The 25,280-nt window shown below is 35.9% G+C and overlaps 1 protein-coding gene across 8 annotated transcripts; it reads left to right on the forward strand.

Moving 5' to 3' along the window:
- Positions 1–1,335: 1,335 nt before the first annotated feature.
- LOC105346844 (tripartite motif-containing protein 2) lies at positions 1,336–22,605 on the forward strand. Of its 8 annotated transcripts, none has more exons than XM_011455574.4 (4): positions 1,336–1,463; positions 2,236–2,349; positions 19,160–21,361; positions 21,533–22,605. In XM_011455574.4, exons 3-4 carry the CDS (start codon positions 19,190–19,192, stop codon positions 21,683–21,685), a joined length of 2,325 nt encoding a protein of 774 aa, XP_011453876.2. In that variant the 5' UTR covers positions 1,336–1,463; positions 2,236–2,349; positions 19,160–19,189; the 3' UTR covers positions 21,686–22,605. The 8 variants fall into 8 exon arrangements, with proteins under 8 accessions (XP_011453876.2, XP_011453879.2, XP_034300459.1 ...); XM_011455577.4 differs by having other exon boundaries at positions 2,236–2,345; XM_034444568.2 differs by lacking the exon at positions 1,336–1,463 and having other exon boundaries at positions 2,193–2,353.
- The last annotated feature ends 2,675 nt before the right edge of the window (positions 22,606–25,280 follow it).

A 25,280-nucleotide genomic window follows, 5' to 3' on the forward strand; every position in this document is an offset into this window, starting at 1 on the left:
GTCAAAATACTTATATGTACAGCTGCTGCTAAGTTTATTTTGGTTATTTTAATTTGATAGATATAACAGTCCCCAGTATTTTATAAATCCATCTAAGTGCTAAAAAATTACAACAATAAATAGCTTGTACAAATGAAATGTAAAGATTTTATGACTATTAATTTTTATTATGAGTCCAAGACAAGACAGTTGAATATAAATTATTCCTATTTGAGAATAAAGCATTAGAGAAGTCTGTCTGAAGGAGTGTTTCTCCGTCTTTAGCTTGTATCTGTCTATAGACGACCATTTCCCTTATTCTAAAGATGACAAAGCTTAAAAAAGATCTGTAGGTTGACTGGCATGGCTATTCAAACATGCATTGTTGAAGGGTATCTTTGATCAATTAAAGACATGCAGTGCAGATATGTCTAATGTGCTTGAAATGTGATTGATTAATTACCTTGAAGTCTATAATACTCCTATTAACTGTTTTTTCAGCATACAAGTGAATTCAATATGCTACTTCAGCATGTCTAACGTATAATTACCCCACTAAAGGGAAAGCAATGATGTAAGGAGGGAGCAGGTTTTGTTGTCATGTGAAGCCCATTTTAAATTACAGGTTGGGCAATGATTTACATACCTGATTTCAGCAAGGTGCTTGATAGAGGGGGTTTAATATTTCACCAATAAGAATGGCACATCTGGATAGAAGACATGTACTCAATAATATTAATTTCCTCTTGTATTGTACTTCATGTATTTCTTTGGGATTCCAGACACAACAATGTTCAACAAAGTCCCACTGCCAAGAATCCCAGGTCTTTGATCAGATGCTCAGTTCATGCGTCTGTGTTGATTTTTAATATGTATATTGACTCATGTTGCATGTATTCAAGCTTGTTTCTCTTGTGAAATTTAACTTCATAATTGTTATTGCGATTAACTTTGTGAAGAATGCTTATTTATCATTACTTGTTATTTTCCCTCTATACAAAGAATACTGGTATATAGAAGCACTACTGTAAAACAAAGTACGGTCCATATAATTTCTATGTGGCAGTAAAATAAGAGAAAGTTAGATTTAAATTTTTGTATTTATTTTCATCCGTGAGGTGTTTAACCTGCATTTAATGTGGAAATAATGAATATAAATTGTTTACGCCATGAATATTCAGAACCTGCCGCATGCACAATCTAATTAAAATAAGATTTTTCAGTCTCCTGCATTTTGATAAGGGAGCGTGAATCATGTAATTTAAATATATATGTTTAGTTTATTAAGCAATAACTTTACAAAGTCTGACTACTCCATGAGCTCTGTTTGATGCTGTCATCTGTATTATCAGTAGGTGCTTTCTGATCTCATCGCCTCCCCTATAATGTGGTGTCCATGGCTACAGTCATGTTCCAGTCAAGGTGAAGGGTCAAGAGGTCACAGATGGAAAAGGTCAAGGTTGAAAGTAGTCATGATGAGAAAGGTAAGAAGTTCAAAGGTTACAAGATCGTTTGTAATGCACAGCTAGAACATGAATGATTGGCTATTTTTCTCATGTTCAAAAACCATCTCTATTGAAACAATTTAAGTACATGTACTATGCATGTTCTATTGGTTGACATTTTAATTTATCATAGGATTTAAGTAAATTATCAAAGAAATTAGACTCTTATCTTTTGAAATTATAGGTTTTAAAAATTGCATAATTGTAAAAAATGAAGTTCTCATAAATTGCTAATTTTGGCAGAATCTTAAAGATATGCAAAGTTTTTCCATGAATTTATTTTAGCTTTGTAAATCCTTATCAAAACCTACATTGTTATGGGTATATTGCATGTTTTCCAATATTACCACCTGTCTTAATTTATGTGCTGATGAAACAAGAATGACAGAGCACACTACCAGTAAATATCTTGGTACATAATGTGTTAAGTATTGAGTGATTCAATGTAGTGCTTTATTAAGTGTATGTTAAGTCACAGTTTGGAGATTTAAGTCTGATTATCTGACAATACAATGATTTTTTTATGGGGCCCTGTCCTTTGTTCATGTGTCGAGTTGCTTTACATTCTGCCACAGACAGCAGGAGCGTAATAGTCTCATGTATAATTCATTGCCCAGTGCACCAGTGTTACTGCTGCAGCAGCAAGTTCCATCGTGCCGAGGAAATCAGCCCAATCATTATAACTGTAGTATTCAGACTCAGTCACAAAAATCAATACACAATGTAAGATATGATTCACAATTTTCCCCAGTCTCCCCCCAGCCCACTGCTGATCAGGGTCTTCTGTGACGTCCACTCAAGAAAACTGGCCATCATCGAGGGTGTGGTATATTAATCAGCGGAGGAATATTACTACGACCGGTAGGTATGTAAGTCTATTCATACATATATTTAATGGATGCTTTAAGCTGCTTATTTGTAGCTAATTGTTCATTTTGGATCAGAATGTTAAAGGAGAGAAAATCAATAGAAAGGGTTTTATCAGGAAATTCCTGTATATAATGGTCGCTAATGGTTCCAATTCTACAATGGCTGAATGTCCAAGACATGACAGGTCTGAAATGGTGAAGAGAGCAAGGCTTTGGGTCAGGCCTTTATAATGACATCACATTTGTGGTTTCACGATGTTTAGTTAATGTCTACCTGTATGTTAATCATGTTTTATTCAAAAAAGTTAATTTGTATTATTTAAACTTTATTTCTTTAAATGACCAATGGCATATTGTATTTTGCCTCTCTTTCTCTATCTCTTGAATCAAAAACTAAATACATGTATTCAGAAGCAGACAAATTAACATACTAGACAGTTCATTATTACTGGATCAGCTGATGCAATCACTTTGAACACAAATCGCAGGAGATGATTTTGCATGTATTGATTTTTTTTTTTGGTTTCTCCAAGTGTATTTTGATCCTATTTCAACAATTTTATCTTCTCATTTTTTACACATTGAGAGTTTTACAGATTGTGTAACAGATAAAACAAATTGAGATTAGATTTCAAGCACACAGAAGAAAACAAGTTTTCTTTTTTATATTTTAAGTACAGGGGCCTGCCAAGAACTTCTTGTCTTCTAACTGTGTGACCACCCTGTACAATAAAATGTGTTCTTTATGGTATAGGGGTGGTCACATAAATAGAAGACAAAAAGTTTATGACGAGCCCTGCGAATGGTGTAGTAGGATATTTTTATGATTATGCTTGACTACCATAACATATTCAAAGAACCTGCTGTTAGAAGGTCAGTCACTGATTATCAGGGAAATATCAAAGTGTAATCTGGCCACCATTGTTTTTAGGGGGAGTGATGTGGGTGGTGGTCCATTATGGACTGTATTTATAGATATCATTGTATTTCCTCTCTGCCTTCTAGCATGATTTTAAGGTCATGTGTGTAAAAATAGTGTCACAGAGAAAGATGGGACGTTGTAATCAGAGTAAAAAAGTGATGGAGTAAGATTTTATCTTGCTTTTAATTTCTGGGAAGTCATTTTTCATTTCTCTTTGCCGGTAGCATTTGACTGAGAGATTTGTGTTGAACTGGATGTTGACATGTTTTTTTTCCACATGCTTCAATAATTGTCATAACATGTACATGTTGGAGGCATGAATAATGAGTCTGATCACAGATGGTGATAAAAGTAACCTTTTATACCCACCAGATATGGCTGAGGAGAGCAGCTAGTTTATGAAAAATGCATGTATAATGGATTTATGCATACATAGTTACCTTAACAAGTAGTACATGGCATAAATTACAGAGACCAATCAGTTTGTAAAAAGGGGGGGGGGGTCATTAGTCAGGATTCTTATTTTGACTGTATATTTTACATACCAGGAGTTAGAAATTAGAAAAAAAGGATTGTATACCAGTATATGGAAACACTTTTGGTTCTGTCCAAACAACTTTCATATTCTAGCATCCCTGACCATAAGATGATTAAGAGAATCTCTGTGATCAGATATTCAATTTTTTGAAACTTAAAAGAATGAGGATAATTTATGATCAGAATTGCCATATATGTAAAATTGTCAGTACTGGGGATTTACAATATGTACAGTTTACATAAGTCTACTGGTGAGGGGAGAGTCCAGAGACAGTCACCTGTATCAACAAGGTCCCAATGGTGGACCATAGAGGTCATGGGAAACCAAACAGACAGAATATATATATGGTCTGTAGATAAACAGTGGGACTGTCAGAGTCACAAGATTACAATAGTAGGGCCAGTTCTAAGGTCTTTGTGGCCATAGATTAGAATTCTACTGGGAATTTTCTGCCTTCAATGGAGACCACCATTGCTGGAATGTCTCCTCCATAGAGTGACTGGTTATTGATGCATTTAGTCCCTATTTAAATGTACTCACATTGATCAAACTGACTGTTACAATCCTTCTGCAAATAATGCAATTAACATTTGATTGGCACAAATTACCAGGGTCTGACTAGTGTTTTGGCCTGTGATTGAGAACTTTTCTAACTGTAGCATTTGAGATAGGGTGGTTTATGGAATAATCTGAACTGTGACCCTTTAAAGGACCAAGTTACTGATCAACTGTGTTTATGAGGTCTGATTGCCGTGGTACAACTCCCGGGATCGGCTCTGCAGAGGGATCGAATCTTCTACAAGAGCATTGATTTTTTGTGCGGCATGACAAGCAGAGACTGAGCTTTCATTGATTCTGTAGTAGAGGCCGTTGATTACTCACGGCAGGCTGACATTGCATTGTCTTCAGACTACATGGCCTTATCCTCAGAATATCCGCATTCCATATACTGTGTCATCAAGGGAGTTTATCAAACATAAATTAAGAAACATTTCGGATTCTTCAAAATGCCAATGAAGGACATGTCACCTTCAGGGTTTGTATACCTATTTCAGCATTGCATTTAAGTCAATTTTGCTAGATACCGATTTAGGATTGCTGATGGCAGAGGTTTATTCTGTAAGAGTATATCCTTTACAATCTGTTCTTTAGCAGGAAATGCTACAGTGAGGTTCACTCTACAGCAGCAGATTGTGTTTTATCTGGCTTTCTCTCTTGTGAAAATAAGCATATAAAACAATATGTTGCACTATATAGATCAAAAGATGTTGGGTGCTCATTTTTTGCAGGTGTTGGTATTGTTGCACCGACCAGGTAATGTCACCTGTTCTAGATGTACATGGATTGATTGTGAGCAGTATAGATTAATTTCTTAAAGTGGCTGAAGAAATCTTTACTTTAGAAGATTTTATTTGTCATTTTCTACAAAAACCTAGGAAGTTGTGTTGATCAAATTAAAAAGTTTCAATAGATTAAACAAACAGAAAGAAATTGACAGAGCACTGTGTCTATGTTGTCGTGCCCTTCAGTTCATTTATCTAAGTGTTAAAAATAGGTTTGGAGAAATACTAATGAATCATCCAAAGAAAAAATGTCATATTTTCCATTAAGGTTACTTTTACAGAATTTGGTGTATTTTAGTGAGAATCCATTCACAAAGATAAGTTTCCCATATAAATGGGTTTATTATCAGTCAACCTTTTAATGTTAACCCCGTTCCCCAGATAAATCCCATTGAATTTAGAATAAATGTCCACTTTAATATGAGCTGTTATGGTAAATCTTTGTTGCCTCATTTGCTCAGCATCCATAACCATTTAATGGGGATCTTCACTCTTGTGATTTACTGTCTCGCCAAACAATTAGAACTTAGAAATTCTCCTTGTGACATGTAACCTATTGTACACAAGCTAAAGTGTCATTTAATTCAATTTATTTTTATTACCATCTCAATTTTAAATCAAAATCCATAAAACTGTATAAGTTTCAATTTTTTTTAACCCATTTACAAATTTGATTTGGGGGCAGTGGGTGTAGGGTAGATGTAATCATGTAAGATTCCTATTATGTCAAAAGTTATGATCAGCTATTTCAGGTCGCTTGCTCTTTTACCTGGTAATATGATATGTACATGAGTATAGCAGGGACTACCTGTTGATAAGCATTGCAGGTGTAAACAAGACAGGGGATGTAAATTCTGATAGCGTGGACTGCAGTGTCTCGAGCCCTGCTGAGTCCCTCAGTGGACTCTGATGGGAAATCTCACACTTGTGGACTCAAATTTGTTTTTTCGAGGATTCTATTTCAGACCCCACCTTTGCCAGGGGCTTTAGACAGTTGTAAATTTTTTCCCACTTGAAGGTTTAAAAAATCAGTAGGTCATTTGTAAAACATGAAAACTATGTCAAAGGTGACAACAAAAATTGCATGTCTGTCCTTATAATGTACATGGTAGTTTTATTGGTAACTCTGACCTTCAGACTGTTTGGTCAAGAGGTCACAGAATTACCGGTACTTATAGAGGACACAGTATTACTCTAGAGGCCACAGTCAAATTTCTACTTTTAACATATTAATTAACAAAAATTTAATGGTTACAAAAAGGTTAATAAATCAAATAAAAGATAATCCATATCATGTCCTGTGTGATTTACATGTATGTATTTATATGATTTAATGCAAAGTGCAAGTTACTTTTAGATGTTCATGATTGTGTCAATTAGACTAATTAAACATTATTAAGCTATATAACTGAATAATGAAATGCTAATTACAGTGTTTCTTATCTATAATAAAGTTTTTCTTTAAAAAAAATTGACTAAATTTCATTTTTACAGCCAGCAAAGTTCTTGAAAGTTTTTCCAGTAGTTAATATGCTCCCTTAAGAAGAGAATGTAGTGAAACTGTTGGAAGTTTATACATGTATAAATTTTAATTGTCAGCCTCCACAAGTTCTTCAGCTGACAAGGGGTAGAAAATCAATAGATAGATTTTTTGTCAAGTAACATGCAATTCAATCTTCACTGCTCGCTGATGGTAATGTGATTCACGCGAGGGTTCCACCGTTATTAGTGCTGCCTGTATTTGCCCAAGTCCTCTGGATTTCCATAAAACAGGTGTTAAGACTGCTATAATAAATCTATTTAAGTTTTACCAAGAGATTATTCAAGATCTCTCAACTTTTTGGGTCAAATAAATTCTTGTGTTTTAACGGAAAATAAAAAATAGAATTACCGGTGGATTACGACAGGACCTACCAAGAACGGCCCATTATGAAGAAATTGGCTTAGCTATAGGTGTGTTATTGTTATGGTTTGTAGAGGGGAGGCTGTGAGTAGAGCACAAAATGAAGTGATTTGTAAAGGTGTATTCTGCTGTTAAATGAATGCTTTGGACTAGATTGTCAATTTGACTCAAAACATTGGTATTTTATTGAAGAGAGTCTGTTCAAACCCTGGTCTTATACTGAGTATATTGCATACAGTAGGCATCATATAGAGTATATCACATATACAGTATAGGCATTCTATGCGAGGCGGTGTTGGAATGTTGGTCTGTAATGTATATTCATGTACATACTCAGGCACACTACATTCTCTAACCTTTAATACTCAATAAAGTGATGGAGGTACTTTTTGTGGGGGTTATAATTTTCTTGGTCCTGAGAAAACTATTTTTACTTACCGTATTTGGTTTGTTACTGTCTGACTATGGTAATATATTGGGTTAATCAATCTTATAGACGACGAGGCAAAGCATGATCTACTATTCAGTATTAGATCATGAAGAGATTATATTGTACAGGTAGTAGATTATTGAAATATAAACATATTCGGAGCGACCAATATCATGTTATATCTAAATCATAATTTTTGTACATTCCATTCCAAGCAAATAAAGCTTTTAAATTATTGACATGTGATCTTTTAGACATAAGTCCTGCAATTATGAAGTTATGTGGATAAAAGGCCAAGAGAAAAAGTTATTGATGTGGAGGGAATTATTGGCAAATAACAGATAGATTAGAGTAATCGGTGGTCAGTAAGCTGTGGTATGGCTAGACTGTATGATGGATAGTAGCCATTAATCTACAGTTGAACTCACAGAATTTGTAGACTGTTAATCATACACTTTATGATTTATTTTGTAATCACTCATCTTTGTCGGAAGAATAAAAGGTTAAAAGGGGGGGGGGAGGAGGGTTGTTGTTGACATAATTATGTAATTCTATTTATTCAGTATTGGCATTCAAATTTCTGTTTTTTGTTTGCTTTTAGTGTGTGAACATGTGTATTTTATCTTGATTTTGTGTGCATAAAGTGTATGTATAATCATTCCTTCTCTCTGTAAAATGGTACTTGTCCTAGGATCCCCTAGTATTCAGGACACAATACTGTGTGACTGTCCCACACAGTGATTGATCGGATATTTATACATGGTGGAGGCCCCTATCCTGTCCCAGCCCTGGTCCCCCCCAGTCTGAAATCTACCAGATGTCTCGAGATTCCTATGTTCCATCAGATCAAGAAATGAAAAGTCAATAAAAGCAATGGGCTAAATTACCTGGCCAGGCTTTTAAATTAAATTGAAATTTCCCGTTGTTTGAGAATTTGAAAGTTTTCCCACCTGCAGAAAGGAAGAGAAAACAACTGGTTTCCAAGCCTAACAAGTGCATGATTGACTTGTTAAGTAGCAAGCTAATGGAGAGGAACATTTGTCATTAAATGCGGAGAGAAATGGAACGGATGTCAAAGCCTGCAGTACAAGGCTTCACAGCGTTTTGTGCAGTTTCAGTAATTGAATTTTGCAAGTGTAATGATTTTGGTTTCAGACACTCAATGTATATTTTTACGTTTAATTGTATAAAATGATTTCCAAGTCGGGCCTTTCTTCAGCGAATTGATTTGTAGATATGGCAGTATAAATAAACCCATTTAGAATTTGAAATGAAATTTTGAAAAACAATTACTTATAAAGATGTCAGATTCAGTTGGTGCAGGGCAATGCACCAAATGATCCAAACTGTTGTACTCCTTAATAATACATAATCCCTCTGTTTTTTGTGAGGTAAAATCATGATTGATAATAATATTGCCAAAAAATTGACGGATGGTGAACTAATATATTGCAATTAACGTACCTGCTTTTACCTATGATTGGGAACTCACCTGTCGTAAGTTACCTGAGAGTACCTGGTCGCGGTATCAGAACGGAGCAGGCCTCACCTGGTGGTCGGAGGGCCCTTTAACTGTTACCTTTTTGTTGGCCTGTGAGGAGGAGCTATATTGTCTCTGTGTCGTGTGTCAGGATGGATGTGGAGGCTTGGACTTCCAAAATCCGAATGTTCCTGGAAAATATTCCAGACCCTGTCCAGGTAAAGCCGGTCCAAGTTCTTTCTGGGCTTTTTTTTCTTTTTGAAACAATTTTTTATTTATGATATTGGTTTATTGTTTTATTATAAGGTCAGAATTTTGAATACACAATTGAGATCTGATGGATTAGTATGTTGAATGGTGGGGGGAGTGAGCTTATGATGTAACAGTGTCTTGGAGACTGAGGTTATGGATTATAATAACTGTATATTTCTATGTATATTTCATAAACTTTATATATAACAGTCGCTGTTTCAGATTTTAAAACTGGGCCAATTTAGTCCTATGAGTTCATGTGACTTTTCCATCTATTAATAATTTATTTTTTTAAATCTTAGTTGTGTGATATTTGTACTATGGTGTGTGTATGTTTTATCACTCGTTATCTTAGACGTGCAGACCAGTGCATGACTTACGAGTGCACATCATGCATTAGGACATGCAATAATTCCATGTTTAAGATTGCCTGATAGTAATAGATGTGCTCTATCTATGTTAGGACAGGTCTAATGGAATAGCAGATAATCTAACTGTCTTGGATATACTAATTAACTAATTGCAGTCGCCCATAACATGTCTTGTAGTTGACATAAACCTGTCACAGGGGAGATAAATCCGGGGGTCCCTGACATAGAATAAAATACATTTATGACCTCCAAAAATATAAAACACAATCTTTTTATAATTTCTGCTCTGAAGGAATAAAAAATAAAAGAAAGTAGAAATATGGGTCAGATGTCCCCTTAGAATTGCTTTTTACTCTGTGCCTTGGTGTAGGTTTTACGTGGTGAAATCTTAGTTATTGGTCAGACAATGTAAGAAAACATCCTACCAGATCAACAAAGAGATAGCCCTCGGTGTTTGTGTCCTTGACGTTTAAGTTGTCTGTCTGTAAGGTCTTCACAGTGTTTTAACCCGTTGGTGTGATAATCTTTATGTCCGTCAAAAGTTGTGTATTGAAGGGGTTTTTACAGACCCATCATTAGGGCGGTACAAATGGAGACCGGGATCTGGTATATTAAATTAACTGTAAACTTTTGATTTTCTAGGGTAGTCTTTGTGTGTGAAATTTTGATCACTTATTTTGAAGTAAACAAACAGTTGCTTCCAGGGCCAAATCTATCATTGGAGGGTCGTTAGAACAGTTATTGTGGAATTCTATCTAGATGCGACCTTCGGTTTTTTGGCCCATGACCTCTGGTACTAGAATACCATTACAAAAGAATACCCCATAGATTCTTTTAAAAGTATTATTCTTATTTTTTTCCTATTGGATATATGATAATAGTCTAATAGAAAGGTCTTCATGATAGTAATAATTAGATATTTTGAAATCTGAGTCCATAAAACTTCCAAGTGAGAAATATCTGACCTTGGTATCGTGTGAAATAAGAAATAATAGCTGTGGATTTCACAATTTGATTGTGAAAATTGTTAATTATCCTAATGAAAGATATTAAGGCTTTTAAGAGATACTTTAACATTAAAGTACTTACTTGATGGAATCATTTTGAAACAATATTACTAAAGCTGTGTATCCTTGAGCTATTGAGATTTTATATATATTCTGTGTATAAGCATGTATACCTGGCTGAATCTTTGTGACTGTTTTGACCTGTAAAGATAATCAAAGACAATCTCCTCAAATATTTACTGGAGTTTTATAGAAAGCTTTGAAAATCCTTGTTTTGTTGAACAGGATGACTTTTTATGATGTATTCATATTTGCACTAGACTTAGGGTATTTACCATGCAGTTTATGCACTTTTTAATATGTATAGATTTTTGTTAAGGATATTGGCAAGCTCTCAAACATTGAAGGGGATGACTTGATATAGGGTAATGGCTAATAGAGTAGAGAAAACAAGCAAAATGTGGAGCTTAAAATGGCTATCAGCTGACTGTGTAGTGTTGAGGTCTGTTCATTGAAATCCAAGGCAGGCAAATGTCATGATCCTATGTCATTCAGTAATATAGAAGAAAGGCTGCTTCTACCATAACGGAGTACTGGTAGTATATCCTACCATATAGGAGTTATATTGGAGAAAGGCTGGCTCCTAACATATAGGAGTTATATTGGAGAGAGGCTGGCTCCTACCATATAGGAGTTATTTCGGAGAGGACTGGCTCCTACCATATAGGAGTTATATTGGAGAGAGGCTGGCTCCTACCGTATAGGAGTTATATTGGAGAGAGGCTGGCTCCTACCGTATAGGAGTTATATTGGAGAGAGGCTGGCTCCTACCATATAGGAGTTATATTGGAGAGAGGCTGGCTCCTACCATATAGGAGTTATATTGGAGAGGGCTGGCTCCTACCATATAGGAGTTATATTGGAGAGAGGCTGGCTCCTACGGTATAGGAGTTATTTAGAGGATGCTTAGAGTGACCTTATAGTGACACACCAATTAGAATTTTGGGCTGTATCAGATTCTGGTATATGCTGCTATTTTGGTCTATGTCAGACCTAAATGTTTGGTTTGCCTCAGGTTCTGGTGTAAGATTGTAGAGATTTTGACCTATTGTCAGGTCCTGGTGACAAACTTGATGTTTGATGGCATAATATTTTTGACCTGTATAAGTATTTTGTGACAAATTTCTGTGAAAGTTTGGCCTGCCTCAGTTACTTGTGACAGATTGATGATGGACATGATGACATGAAAAAATTTTACTTTAGAAATAAGCACCAAGTAGACTTGCTTCCATGAATGTCCTATGAAATCTTGGCATTGTGTGACAATAGTTAGGGTCTTAACTTTGAATTTTACTGCTGCCCTCTGAAGTGTCAAGGCGCTGTATCTATAGGTTGATGTCCTTTGGAGGGCCTAATCTCTGTAGTGAATGGAAGGAAAGAAAATCTGTTAGGTCACATCTTATGTCTCTGTAGCTTGTTCATACCAGGGGAACATGAGTATCCTAGCAGGGAGGGGCCACTCAACCTCGGTGTTTCCCTGATTGTTTCTGTGAACTTGTCTGTTACATAATAGGCCCGGCTTTTGTGGAAACTGTCGTTTTTATTGCTACGATCATTGGGTCACAATGACAAGTCTCCATTGAAATTGGATTTGAGAGCTAGAGCAGTGAACTTTATAGAGTGTTCTGCTGGTGAAAAGAGAAGTTTTAAGTCTGCTTAATGTCATGTTACCTTGTGTTGTTCAATCTTGATTCTAAAATATAATATCCTGTACATTGTCTGGGCTGAGAGTGTTTGAACAGGCTGGCCATTATACCAGTGCCAACAGACTGACTACATCAAATAATAAATTTATACCAGAGGATATCTATTCAACTTCTGAAAGATTTAGTGTTTATTATTAACAGTGAAAAGAGATTGAAGTTACAATATTTTATTATTGTGTCAAACTGAATAAAAGTCCGTGGTATTATTGTACTTAGCAACTTTAACTGTTTAAAAGTATGGTACATTGAGAAGGGTGAATGCCCAGGGTAGGTTTTGCTCATGATTTTTGTTAGAAGAGGCAAAAACTCATGTATACCTTGATTTCTATTTGTAGTACAAAATTTCATGAGTTGATTGGATTCATTACAAAATGCTATCTCCACTCATAATATTTGCATGCAATATGAATTTCATTGATATAGATATAGTGTAAACAGATGATAGTACTTGTAAACAATTAATTTGTAGAACTGTTATCTGTTAGTCACTACCCGTTGTTCAGCGTGACCTGAATTGATAGGCCCCCTGGGTCCAACAATATACAGATATTGTCCTGTGATGTCTGATCAATCAATTGTAATTAATCTATTGCTGTTCTAAATATAGACATCAAAATGCTGTAAGGAGCTATAAAGTGAACTTATTTGGAACAAATTTCAATCTGTTTACAAGGTTTCAAAGGGACCCCCCTACACTGGCCAATCTGTCCTCTCTGCTACCATCAGCTATTAAATATTTTTAATGATCGCGATTCTCGTAACATTTATAGAAATAATTTATTATGAGAATTCCTTTGGACAAAGAAAAGGCATATTTGATTCACTGAGGACTGTTTCACCTATTCTAACAGAAGATTCATGTTTAACAGATTAAATATTTTTTAACTTTGGAATCTCCTAAAAAAAAATATCAGATAGCTCACCCTTCTCCCTGGGAGAGTAAAGACTACAGTAGTTGAAAGTAACAGTTCGAGTAGGCCGTTAAATACCATTATCCGTTGCTTTATTGAGATAAAACATGAAAAAGTCAGCACTTGGGGTGATAAGGCTGTTAAAACACAATAATTGGCGGACAGTAGGCCACACTATAGGACCATTAGAATTCACTGCATGTGTTTTGTCTGTAACAAAGACTGCACTAAGTGTGCGGATGAATACGGAATCTTACAGTAGTAATGGTCTTCTAAACAAATAAAAAATAATCCTCATAATCTTACAACAATACCCAGAAAGGCGGACAGAGAATAAACCAAGGGTAAGGCATGTCGCTGCACTAGCTGTTTTGATATGGGTTGTAGTAGTTTAAGAGTACTTTAGGTTCTAACGGGGCATATTTATGGACAGTATTAATGGACAGGGTAGAAATGTTTTTATTTTGCTCACACTTTTTCTGGGCAGGTTTTTTTAATGGATGACAAGATATTTATGTTCATTTATGCCCTCCGTGCCCAATACCCGAACTTCTCAAACTTTTCACCCCGAGGTTGTCTGCTCGTTGTCCGTGATTGCGGTAATGGTGTTGATTATTGCTTTTAAGAATTTGATGCCTATTAAAGTGTTAATCGCATCAAAATGTTCCCTGTTTTTTTATATATTTATGTGTTATTCTTTAATTGCAAATTAAAGATTTGCTGTGGAGTGAAATTTTAAAAGCAAAATAGTCAAAAGTTTCATATTAATCAAATTTTTATGATAATTTTACAAGTCATAAAAATTCTTATTAAAGTAATTAATGATCTACCAAAGGTGAAAATTTAATTTCTTTTAATTTTAAACATTTAGGTATAATATTAAGATATCATCTCAACAAACAAGTTTTATCTTGAGAAGTAATTGAAAAAGTTCTAAGGTCATATTTATTATGGATTACAGGTATCATTACTGACCAGTTTAAACTTAATTTTACATGCGTTGGAAGATAAATAATAATGGCCATAGCCACCTCAAAGGTTCAGAGAGAGGCGATTACCTAAACTTCTACCGTTGAACTTTTAGTTAATAACGGCATTACGTGGACAATGGCCGTGTTTGTAACGGGATTGTGGTTCAGTGCTCAGTGATTATTAGGGGTGCTCGCAAGTTACATCATGAAATCAACCACAAGTAATCGGGATGTGAAAGGTTATAACAACATGAACACCCCGTAACTGGAACTTATACAACCCAATCATCTGTGGATTGGCCCGGGCTGAACCTCTATGTAAACATGTCCATTGACTGGAAGTGACCCCTCCACGTTAATTTACAACTTTATGTAATCTTTTTAGTCACCTCTTATGTACTGGTCTAAACTGAAAATTCCTACTTCATGTTTCTTTTAAAAGTGTAATTAAGGTGAAGATTGCAATTTGAAACATAAACTTAAACATAAATACTTTAATCTACGGTAAGAATTATCATGATGATGTATGATATAATATATTCATATAATAGTACATTTAGTACTCATTGACTGAAAGTGACTTATACAGGCATTGAAGTGATAAAGAGTTCAGTCCTAATTCAGTCATTACTTTCTACTACGAAGTAATTTTATTCCGTTGTTTACTACAGTCATTAATAAAGTCAGAAATACAACCCCAATAAAAAAAGTAAACTTTATGATATGACATCCCCAATTATAAATCTGAGTTAATGGGAGGACCATCAAAGCTTTAACCAGTCAGAAGCGAGATACTGCGAGATATACAGGGGGTTTAAAGAGACGGACTCAGTGTGAACGACTATGATCTATTGGAATAAGACCGGTTAGTGTTGTTTAATAGGTGCTGAATTTATCACCTGTCTACCGGTCACTCTCTTAAGTGTGTCCTTCTGGACCTTCCAGAGGAATTCATTATAGTCTTGTCATTGTTCAATAAGAAGACCAACTTCAACTTTGATCCCGAATCTTTCTATTTTTATTGAGTGCCTCGATTCATTGCTAACAGTGAATGGTTTTAAAGTTTGTCAGAATTTGCTGAATATTTTTTTTATTTTTAACTTGCCTTAATTAGAAAACCTGGATTTTTAATTTCTTAAGCAATGTGGAAGTTTTAGGAAATTGTTCATTAATCAGAAAGATTGATGGGTTACAAAGAAATGGACACTTAAATCATTAAAACATGAGGTGGGGATCGTAATATAGCTAGTGACAGCAGAGAACACCGCTAGCTGCATGCATTCAGTGTAACAGGTGACTACATCAAGAAAAAGGACTACATTTAATTGTCCACCTAATTCCGAGCTTCAATGGACATGGATATTGAACACTGGAGAAGTGAAGTCAATAATTTCTACCTTCTTCACCATCAGGTATTCATTCTCAAACACAATGTAGAAACCTTGTCAGTAGGAACGGGTTTTTATTAGTCTTGCCAAAATTAATTATTTCTAAAAATTTGATTTATATATCAAATTAGCTTTAAAGAACAAACTTTTGTTTTCAAATAACCCAGTACTTGAGTCTGAAAGTCAACTCAATTAAAGTATTAAAGATAGATTTAAAATGTATCATTATGCAGTTTTAATCAAATTATTTGAACTTATCTGGTATTTTCCTTTAATTAAGATAAAAAAATAAACAGTTTATAAAGTTATAAACAAAAATGAAATAACTGTCTAAATATGCATTAACATTGAAAAGAATGCCTATATTGTTAGAACTCTTTTGTCAATTTTGATATTAATTTTCCAAGGAATCTGAAGAAATTTAGATTTTTAACAAAATTAATTAAATAGCTGATATACTTGTAATTTGATTTATAATAATGCATGCATACTAGAAAGAATTTCAAGGTCAGTTCATAATGATGCAAGGTATTTAAATTATTGGATTCCTAAATATTTGAAGTTAATACACCAACAAATTTAATTTCTTTAAGTAAGTCTCAATTTTCTGTCAATAGTTGTATTTTTGTTAGTTTTTGTCCTATTTGCGAGAGAGAAATGAATTTTCTACTTGTACATACCTAACAATGGGAGCGAGAAATTAGAATTGACATTCGCAGAGCCGTGGCACTTGGTAGCCACACATTTTATTAAGAGTGTCAAACCGCTCTTTGTGGTGGCTGACAGGGTTTGTTTAAGACATAAGTACAGCTGTTTTGTTGAGGGACCTAGTGTTTTGTCCACCTCTCAGAAATAATTCTACAGCAGGGTTATGAATTGAACTTTCATTTGCCTTTATCAGCAGAGGGCTTTGACCAGTGGTATAGTCAAAATTTGTATGTCATCCATTCCAAAATGAAATGCTATAATGTGAAATAACCATCAGAAGGGAAACTTTAGAGGGAACACAGCATTCCAGAAATAGTTATGAATTAATAATATAACATTTAAGGATCAAATGACTATAGTATTGATGGATGAGTTTATAAACACTATCTGTGAGCTAATGGCGACCCTGGAGTTTCATTGGTGTAAAGAAAGTCATTATTTAGATACTTTCCTTACTTTGAATAAAACAAATGGATGACAGAAATGCCTGTACTAAAAATATTTGATGTTTTTTAAAGGATTATTTTTTTGAAAACAAGTAAATATTGATGATAATGTCACAATTAATACTTATATAATCACACATTGGAGGTTGCATGTAAATGAATCGTCACAATGATAAGAAAACTTGATAATTCATATGTAACAATGGATGACAGGATAAAATTTAGTATACATTAACAGTAGCTGGTGGAATTAGGTCTGCATTAGGTCTATAAGTAACAAGGAATGGCATGATTTGAATAAGGTGTATATTAGGTCTATAACTATAAGTAACATTGAATTAGGTCTGCATTAGGTCTATAAGTAGGATTGAATTAGGTGTATATTAGGTCTATAAGTAAGAAAGGATTATAGGGATTGAATTAGGTCTATATTAGGTCTATAACTATAAGTAACGTTCATTTAGGTCTACAAGTAACAAGGAATGGTAGGGATTGAAAAAGGCTCTACATTAGGCCAAAATAAGATTATTGTTTGTTTGGAATTGCCTCCCGCCTCATTGAAATACCCCTTGCTGATGATATTTTATTATAAAAAAATAAAAAGCATTTTTTTATATGAAGATTTTATTTGTTTACCAATTTCTAATTAAACTTCAAGTTTGAAAAAAAAAAATGATTTGGGTCTAGAAATCTCCAGGTGGCAATTCCAAACAAACATTTTTGTAAGGATGGCCTAGGTCTGTCAGTAACAGACTATGGACAGGGACACCTGAATGAGAGGCTGGGAGACTTGACCTCATACTGGGGTCACACATCAGCAGTCAGACCCCTCATATCTGTGTGATTGACAGGCGGTGATAAATGGATGCCTGACTTATCAAACTGTACACACTTCAGTCAGGGACCACTCGGAGGGACCCGCTGTGCACCGCGACCTAAATGTCTGTGATGTGATCCAATTATCAGACCATCCCAGGATCCAATCAAAACAAACATTTTGTTTAAAATTAATTAATTCATCATGTTTTTTGTTTTAATCATTTTAAAAAGTTTTTATGGCCGAAAAAAATAATGCTCTGTAAATATTTGAAGAATGAATAGGGTACATGTATGTCTGTTTTCACAGTGACACCTTGATTTAATACCTTTTCTTTTTCTATATTTGTGATGCTGCAAACAAAATGTTGAAGTTCATTCAAATAAGAGACATTTTTTAAGTAACAGTAAATTGTTTAAAGAATATCAAAAGAAATATTACAGAACAAAATGTGTGATAAGTCTCATGCCAGAAACTCTAGATTTAATTAAATGTTAAGAAATATTTAATAAGATTGATAACAGGATTATTTTTGTAATTTCTCCGTGGTTAAGAAAGAACGAAGGGAATTACAGAACAAGGCCAAGCCGTCTGTCAGGATTTCTCAGATACCAAATGTTTTACGAGTGTGCATGCATGTCGAGATGAAAAGCTTTCCAGGGCCCCTTTTGTGTAGTTACACAATGGACAGGGAAATTAATGGACGGTATTCACCTAGCACACCATGTACAAAGTTCCAAGGAGTATGCACTTTCTGCAAATTACATTCAAATTGATTCTCAACCTTACTGTTGAAAGTATCACATTTAGGAAGAGCCTACAACTCATCTATGTTGATTTGATTTCTCTGCATATTTGACGAGATTTCATAATCTGAATTGAGAACTGTGTGATCTAATCAAATTGAAACATCCCATTACTAGTTTTGAGCATTTCTTTTATAGAAATGATAATAATACTTGAACCTGAGTGCTATTTGAGGTAGACTTTATCTGGACGGTACAGAAGAATTTAAAGTATTTTCAATCTTGTTTTATAGATTTAAAGGTTACTAAAAACATTTATATTATTTTAGTTCTACTATATTTAAGTGGGAGGTATAATGTTATCAATAAGTAAAGTCTTTTGAGGATCTGTCTGTCTCAGTTTTGTATGAATCAAGTCCATATTGAGAAGAGTGTTGGTAATGAAAAGAAATATACTGTTTCTCTCGTCATTCTACTATCTAACCCTCAATAGGTTTATAACCTTACAATATACTTAGTACAAAGTATGAATTCTCTGTATTGTGAGTCATTAGACATCATGAATCAAATTTTTACAAAGAAATGAAATTTATGTGGTGAATGATTTTTTAATTTTTCAATTGATAGATGTTTCCAATAATCTGTTATTGATGAAATATTTTGTCCTACGTTTATGACATGGTTTGAACATGGATTGAGTATCCGCTCTGGTTATATACATGTTGTAGAGGAGTTTAAAGTGATGGATGTTATGAAGTCTCTCACATTAAAGTTGACATGTTCATCATTTGTGGTTGTTGATTTCAGGTTGCCTTTGATGGCGGCGATTTCTACGCCATGGCGGACTCCATTCCTGTTGTACGACAGATCGACCGGCAACTGCTGAATTGTGGGATATGTCTGGAGCGCTACAAGGCTCCCAAGGTCCTGCCCTGTCTCCACACCTTCTGCCAGAAGTGTCTCGCCAACTACATTCCTGCTGAGAGTCTCTCGGTAACGTGTCCAATCTGCAGACAACAGTCCATATTACCAGTGCAAGGTGTTTCAGCTCTACAGACAAACTTTTTTATAACCAATCTAATGGAGGTGGTAGACCAACCAAACATTTGTAGAACTTGTAGCCGTGAGCAGGCAAAGCCCTCCACCAAATGTATGGACTGTGCTGAGTTTCTGTGTACCAGTTGTACAAGTATTCACCAAGCCTTAGATCAAACCAAAGAACACAATGTTGTAGCCCTGTCAGACATTTCTGGGAATTCTGAAAGTGAGGTTGATACAACCTTAGTGTGTCCCAGCCACGATGGGAATGCGTTACGGTTCTACTGTATCGCTTGTGAGACAGCAGTGTGTGGGGACTGCACTTCTGTGGAACATATAGGACATAAAACTGTGCCCCTGTTTGATGCAATCCAGGAACAAAAGATTCTCCTACACACGCTGGTGTCTGGGGCCAGGGAGCAGGTGCCCTGTCTGGAGGACTCCATTAATCTGGTGAACGATGTGGTGGGCTCTCTGGACCTAGAGAACAAGTCCGCGGAGGAAAAAATACTCAGTGCTTTCGATGAACTCAGTAACATGTTACAAGTCAGGAAAACAGCATTACTGGCAGAACTTCAAACAATCTACAATCGCAAACACCAAATTCTCTTCGAACAAAAAGAGACACTGGAAAGTATTCTCAGTAAAATAACAAACTGTTGTGATTTCACTGAAGAGACCTTGAAACATGGAAGTGAAACAGAGATCCTGCTCATAAAAACCGAAATGTCAGAAAAGCTGAAGGAGTTGGGAGCTCTGAAGCTACAGTATCAGCCGGAGGAAAACGAGTGTCTAGTCTTTGATCATACTCACTTCCAGACGCTGAGGAAGTCACTCACCAGTGTAGGAGCTGTTCAGACAAACAGCGCCGTGGCTTTTGAGAGCACAGCCTCAGGGGAAGGACTGAAGATGTGTTACCCAGGGAAAGCGACCTCTATAACTGTGATATCCAAGGATAGGAAGGGAGAACTAGTGCGGGTCGGGTATGCCTCACTGTCAGCAGAAATCAGAGATGAGGATGACATGGCCAGCAATCCGTTTGTGATGGACAAACAGAATGGTACCTACGAGGTGACCTACACGGTGGAAAAAGCGGGTACTTACTCTCTGGAAATTAAACTCTACGGCCATCACATCAAAGGGTCGCCATTCAAGTTCAAGGCCATAAATGCTGGTGAAGAAGTTGACCATTTCAACAACTCCAAGATTCCGAGGACTCTCAATGTGAAGCAGAAAGGCACCAAGCGACCCCCAAGTTCTAGGTCGCATGGGTCAAACAGAAGAAGCAATGCCATAGAGGACGATCTGGTGATAAGGGTGGGAGAGAAGGGACGAAACAAAGGCGAGTTCTCCAATCCCCAGGGTCTGCACGTAGTAGGTGACAAAATCATTATAGCCGACAGTAACAATCAAACTGTGCAAGTGTTCAACTCTAATGGAGATTGCAAGCTGAAGTTTGGGTCTCCAGGTCGGGTTGCGGGTAAGATGCAGCGACCCACGGGGATAGCCTCCACCCTCAATGGTAACTACCTGGTTGCTGACTATGACAATAAATGGATCAGTGTTTTCTCCCCGGAGGGAAAGTACATGAATAAGATAGGTACCGGTAAACTGCTGGGACCCAAAGGGGTGGCTGTGGATAAAAATGGACACATCATTGTTATAGACAACAAGGGGAGCTGTATATTTATATTCCAGTCCAACGGAAAACTCATCTCCAAGTTTGGATCGCGAGGGAACCATGACTGGCAGTTTGCTGGTCCCCATTACGTGGCCATCAATGCCAACAATGACATCATTGTGTCAGATTTCCACAACCACTGCATCAAAGTGTTTGACAGTGAGGGAAACTTCCTATTCACGTTTGGCTCCAATGGAGAGGGAAATGGGCAGTTTAACGCTCCCACAGGGGTGGCTGTCGATCAGAAAGGGAATATATTGGTGGCCGACTGGGGAAATTCAAGGATACAGGTACATATTTACAAGAGAGATTCTCTAATGCTTTTATCCTGTAGATGTTTTATGTTTAGTTTAGAAATTAATGTGTAAACAAAGGTTACGGTTCAGATATTGATGTAGCAAATGTTATGATGTGTTTGCCATGAGTCTCCAGATTTCCCCAATGTCTTTGTGTATTGACAGGTGTTTGACAGCAGTGGATCCTTCCTGTCATTTGTGAACACAGCAGCAGACCCCCTCTATGGGCCCCAGGGGTTAGCGGTCACCAGTGATGGCTATGTTGCTGTGGCTGATTCCGGCAACCATTGCTTCAAGATCTATAAATATCTTCAGTGAAATCCAACCAAAGTCCTCGGACAAAGTACCCTGTCAAAACTCCATTCATCCATCGTCTCTCATGGAGAATCTTTGTGCAATACCGCTACTGTTTTTTGTGATGCAACCTTCCAGAAAATATAATTTGCAATGTCTGTATGATTTGTACTGTATCAGAAGTTCAACTTTACCTACTATTATTTACCTTAGGAACAATATGGAGATGTTGATGGGATTTTGTCTTTCTACAAGCATGAATGAATATCCAGATGTCACTCATCTTTCATGTATTAATTGTTGTATACAGGGTCATTCAGTTCACAAACAAAATCCAATATACTGGAACAACTGTCTCCACAACCAAGTGCAATGTCCTAGCTTATAATCACATAAATGTAATGCAAGGGAGGTAATCCCTCATATATATATGACCAAGTATGGTGAGGATTAAAACATTCTAAGATTTGGAGTGTTTTACTAATGCTGGTACCACTAGTTTGTATCAGAGCTGATATAGACTATATTTTATACATTCCATGGATGTGTACTTAGTTAGTCCCACCGCATTGACTGTAGACCAATAATATTGTGACATATTGTACCTGTTTAGAAATAAATAACGCTTCCTCAGCATCGTGTGTGTAGAACCACACCATGGTATAGACTACCATTCCAGAGTTATCTATAAAACATTCCATATTGATCACAGTTCTGTGATGTATTAAGTATCAAATTAAAGAATGCATAAAACATGACTAGGAATGGCTAAACTATAGAGCTGCCAGCTGGCCATGTTACAGCATGCGTAAATGTTCTGTTTATATTAGAGATTTACAGATCTGATTAAATGTGTTCAACATTAATGATGTAGACTTGTTTGCAATGGAAGTAATATTCCTACATGTAAAGCTATTTATTAAAGCCAATCTCTCTCCTCCTGACTTTGATTTCATTTTGTGTTTACATGTGGACTCATTGGTTCAGCTGAAGGACATCTTGTTACTAGTATTTCTATAACTACTACTTGTCTGTGTTACTTGAGGCATCATATCGGGCAGTGAACAGGTTCACATATCAAAAAGGAACCTACTAATCCAATTAATGATTGGCTCATTTTAAATGGTCCTGATCATTTTTAAAACTTCATAAATCTCTTTCAAAAGAAGAGCTAGGTGTATGTGTAATGCAGGAAAATATTCAAATTTTTATATTGATAAAAATTTTTATGAAAAATATAATAAAATTTTTTTTTATATCCTTACTTTCCTCTATTTTTCCGTAATATTTTATAGCTTTAAAACAAATAATTTTCTTAAAGTTTAAAGTTGATCTGATTGATAATTCAACCCAGCCTCCTTGAATTGACATGACATACTGATACTGATTAATTTCCTCGAATGTAAGAAATATTTTATCAGATTTAAGTACTCTTTTTAGCTCACATGAGCTGAAGGCCACAATTTTTTTTTGGGGGGGGGGGGGGATTTTACTTAAGAAGATCTAGAGAAAACTCTTTTAAAATCTTCTGGAAAAGCATTTAGCCAAAAAAGCTGAAATTGTGTGAAAGCACAGACCACAGGTTGTGCTGATTTAAGCTATATCAAACGATGTTTCCCTGAAAAAAAGTGGGGGTTGCGTGGGGGTGGGGGGAGTTAAATAGGAATAGAGAAAAAGCCTTGCCAATACTAAAACAACAAAAGGGGTTTGGTTTTAGCCACAAAACTATGTGGATAAAATCAGCAGATTTTTAAAAACTTTATGTGCAAGATCTACTGTACTTAACCACTTTTGAGCCACAGGGCCGATTTTGGGCCGATCACACAGTTGCGTAGAGTGCCACGGGTAATGAAATTTTTGGACATTAAAAATATTATATATTTCAATTTTTGTGGATTATATATGATTTTTTCATAAATTAACAATAGAAGAAATATTATATGTACATATGTCCTACATAAAATTGCGACACAAATGATTCCATGTTACATATATGCTCTGTTTATAATACGAACAAGTTTTTGCTCATAGCAGTATTGAATAAATGAAATAAAGCTTCTTGTTTAATTACCTATATATTTTCACATTTATGAAAAATACAAAATGTTTGAAAATTATCACACGATCCGTAAAAGAAAAAAAGGTTTACTTGCCAAAAATTGATCCAATTGGGGGGGGGGGGGGGGGGGGGGTTAACAGAAAACAAAAAGCATGAATTTTAAACGTAACGAGGCCATATTCAGTTCAAAGTATTATGTAGAATTTTCTCCCTTACTTTCTTGTACGATGTCGAAAAACTACGCTTCAGGACGAACAAATCTCAACTGTTGTAGAAATGTCAAATCTTTACATTATATATTTGATATACGATGTATGAATCAACTGTTAGGAATGTTCTATATATAAAATTAATATTCGAAAGTCAATCAGGCTCAATTTTTAAAAAGTAAAACACTGATTAACTAGTGTTCTAACTCTTTATAAGCAGATAAACTAACTCGTTAATATGACGAGATAATAAAATCGTAAACAAGAGATAACCAACTCGTTATAACGAGGTAAATAATTCGCTATATTAAGGTAACGATGAACTTGTAGTATTTACTATTCAAAGAGAGAAAACTCTGTCTCACATCCTATGGTTTTGTGACATACTTTATAACTCGTTATTACAAATGAAATATTAAACTTTTTTTTTAAAAACCTACTGCAGTTCCTACCCCACTGTTAAGAACACCTCTCTTTACTGAGTTTCTGGAAGTATGAGTTGGATCTAAGTGATTTAGTGTATTGGGTACAGAAATTCAAACCATCAGGTGGAGATAGAATTAAGCAGAATTAAAGGAAAAAAGCAGTTCCCAACATTGCCCTGGCAGGGCCAAGCAGTTCACAACATTGCCCTGGCAGGGCCCAGCAGTTCCCAACATTGCCCTGGCAGGGCCTAGCTGTTCCCAACATTGTCCTGGCAGGGCCCAGCAGTTCACAACATTGTTTGGCAGGGCCCAGCAGTTCACAACATTGCCCTAGCAGTTCACAACATTGTTTGGCAGGGCCCAGCAGTTCACAACATTGCCCTGGCAGGGCCCAGCAGTTCACAACATTGCCCTAGCAGTTCACCACATTGCCCTGGCAGGGCCCAGCAGTTCACCACATTGCCCTGGCAGGGCCTAGCAGTTCCAAACATTGCCCTGGCAGGGCCTAGCAGTTCACAACCTTGCCCTAGCAGTTCACCACATTGCCCTAGCAGGGCATAGCAGTTCACTGATTATAAGCTATTCGATCTAATTAATAAATTCAGACTTGTCTACCATACAAAAACAACAAAATCTTTGATATTGTCTCTTGAGTGTTTATTCTGTGATATTTATTTTAAGAAATCCAACCTTCATAGATCCAATGTGTGATAGATCGACATGAATTGGATTTGGATTGGATGTTGTGTTTTAGAGACAATCTGCACCGCAGTATACAATGGACAATGAGCTAGATACTAGCAATGGTCAGAGAGTTTAACTGATTCACAAGTACAGAATTGGGAGATCAATGGTGTAAGAGGAGAGGGAGGGGCTGAGACAATGGTTAACTGCCACTATATGTTTATTGAAGACGCGCCAAATCA

The sequence above is a fragment of the Magallana gigas genome, chromosome 2 (assembly GCF_963853765.1).
Source record: "Magallana gigas chromosome 2, xbMagGiga1.1, whole genome shotgun sequence".
In the NCBI taxonomy this organism is placed as follows: Eukaryota; Metazoa; Mollusca; class Bivalvia; order Ostreida; family Ostreidae; genus Magallana; species Magallana gigas.

Excerpts from the sequence above, each read along its gene's own strand:
- LOC105346844 (XM_011455572.4), top strand. The coding sequence starts at position 9,122 with ATGGATGTGGAGGCTTGGACTTCCAAAATCCGAATGTTCCTGGAAAAT. Across the intron at positions 9,188-19,159 it reads ATATTCCAGACCCTGTCCAG|GTTGCCTTTGATGGCGGCGA; the intron begins GTAAAGCCGGTC and ends TGTTGATTTCAG. Across the intron at positions 21,362-21,532 it reads GGGGAAATTCAAGGATACAG|GTGTTTGACAGCAGTGGATC; the intron begins GTACATATTTAC and ends GTGTATTGACAG.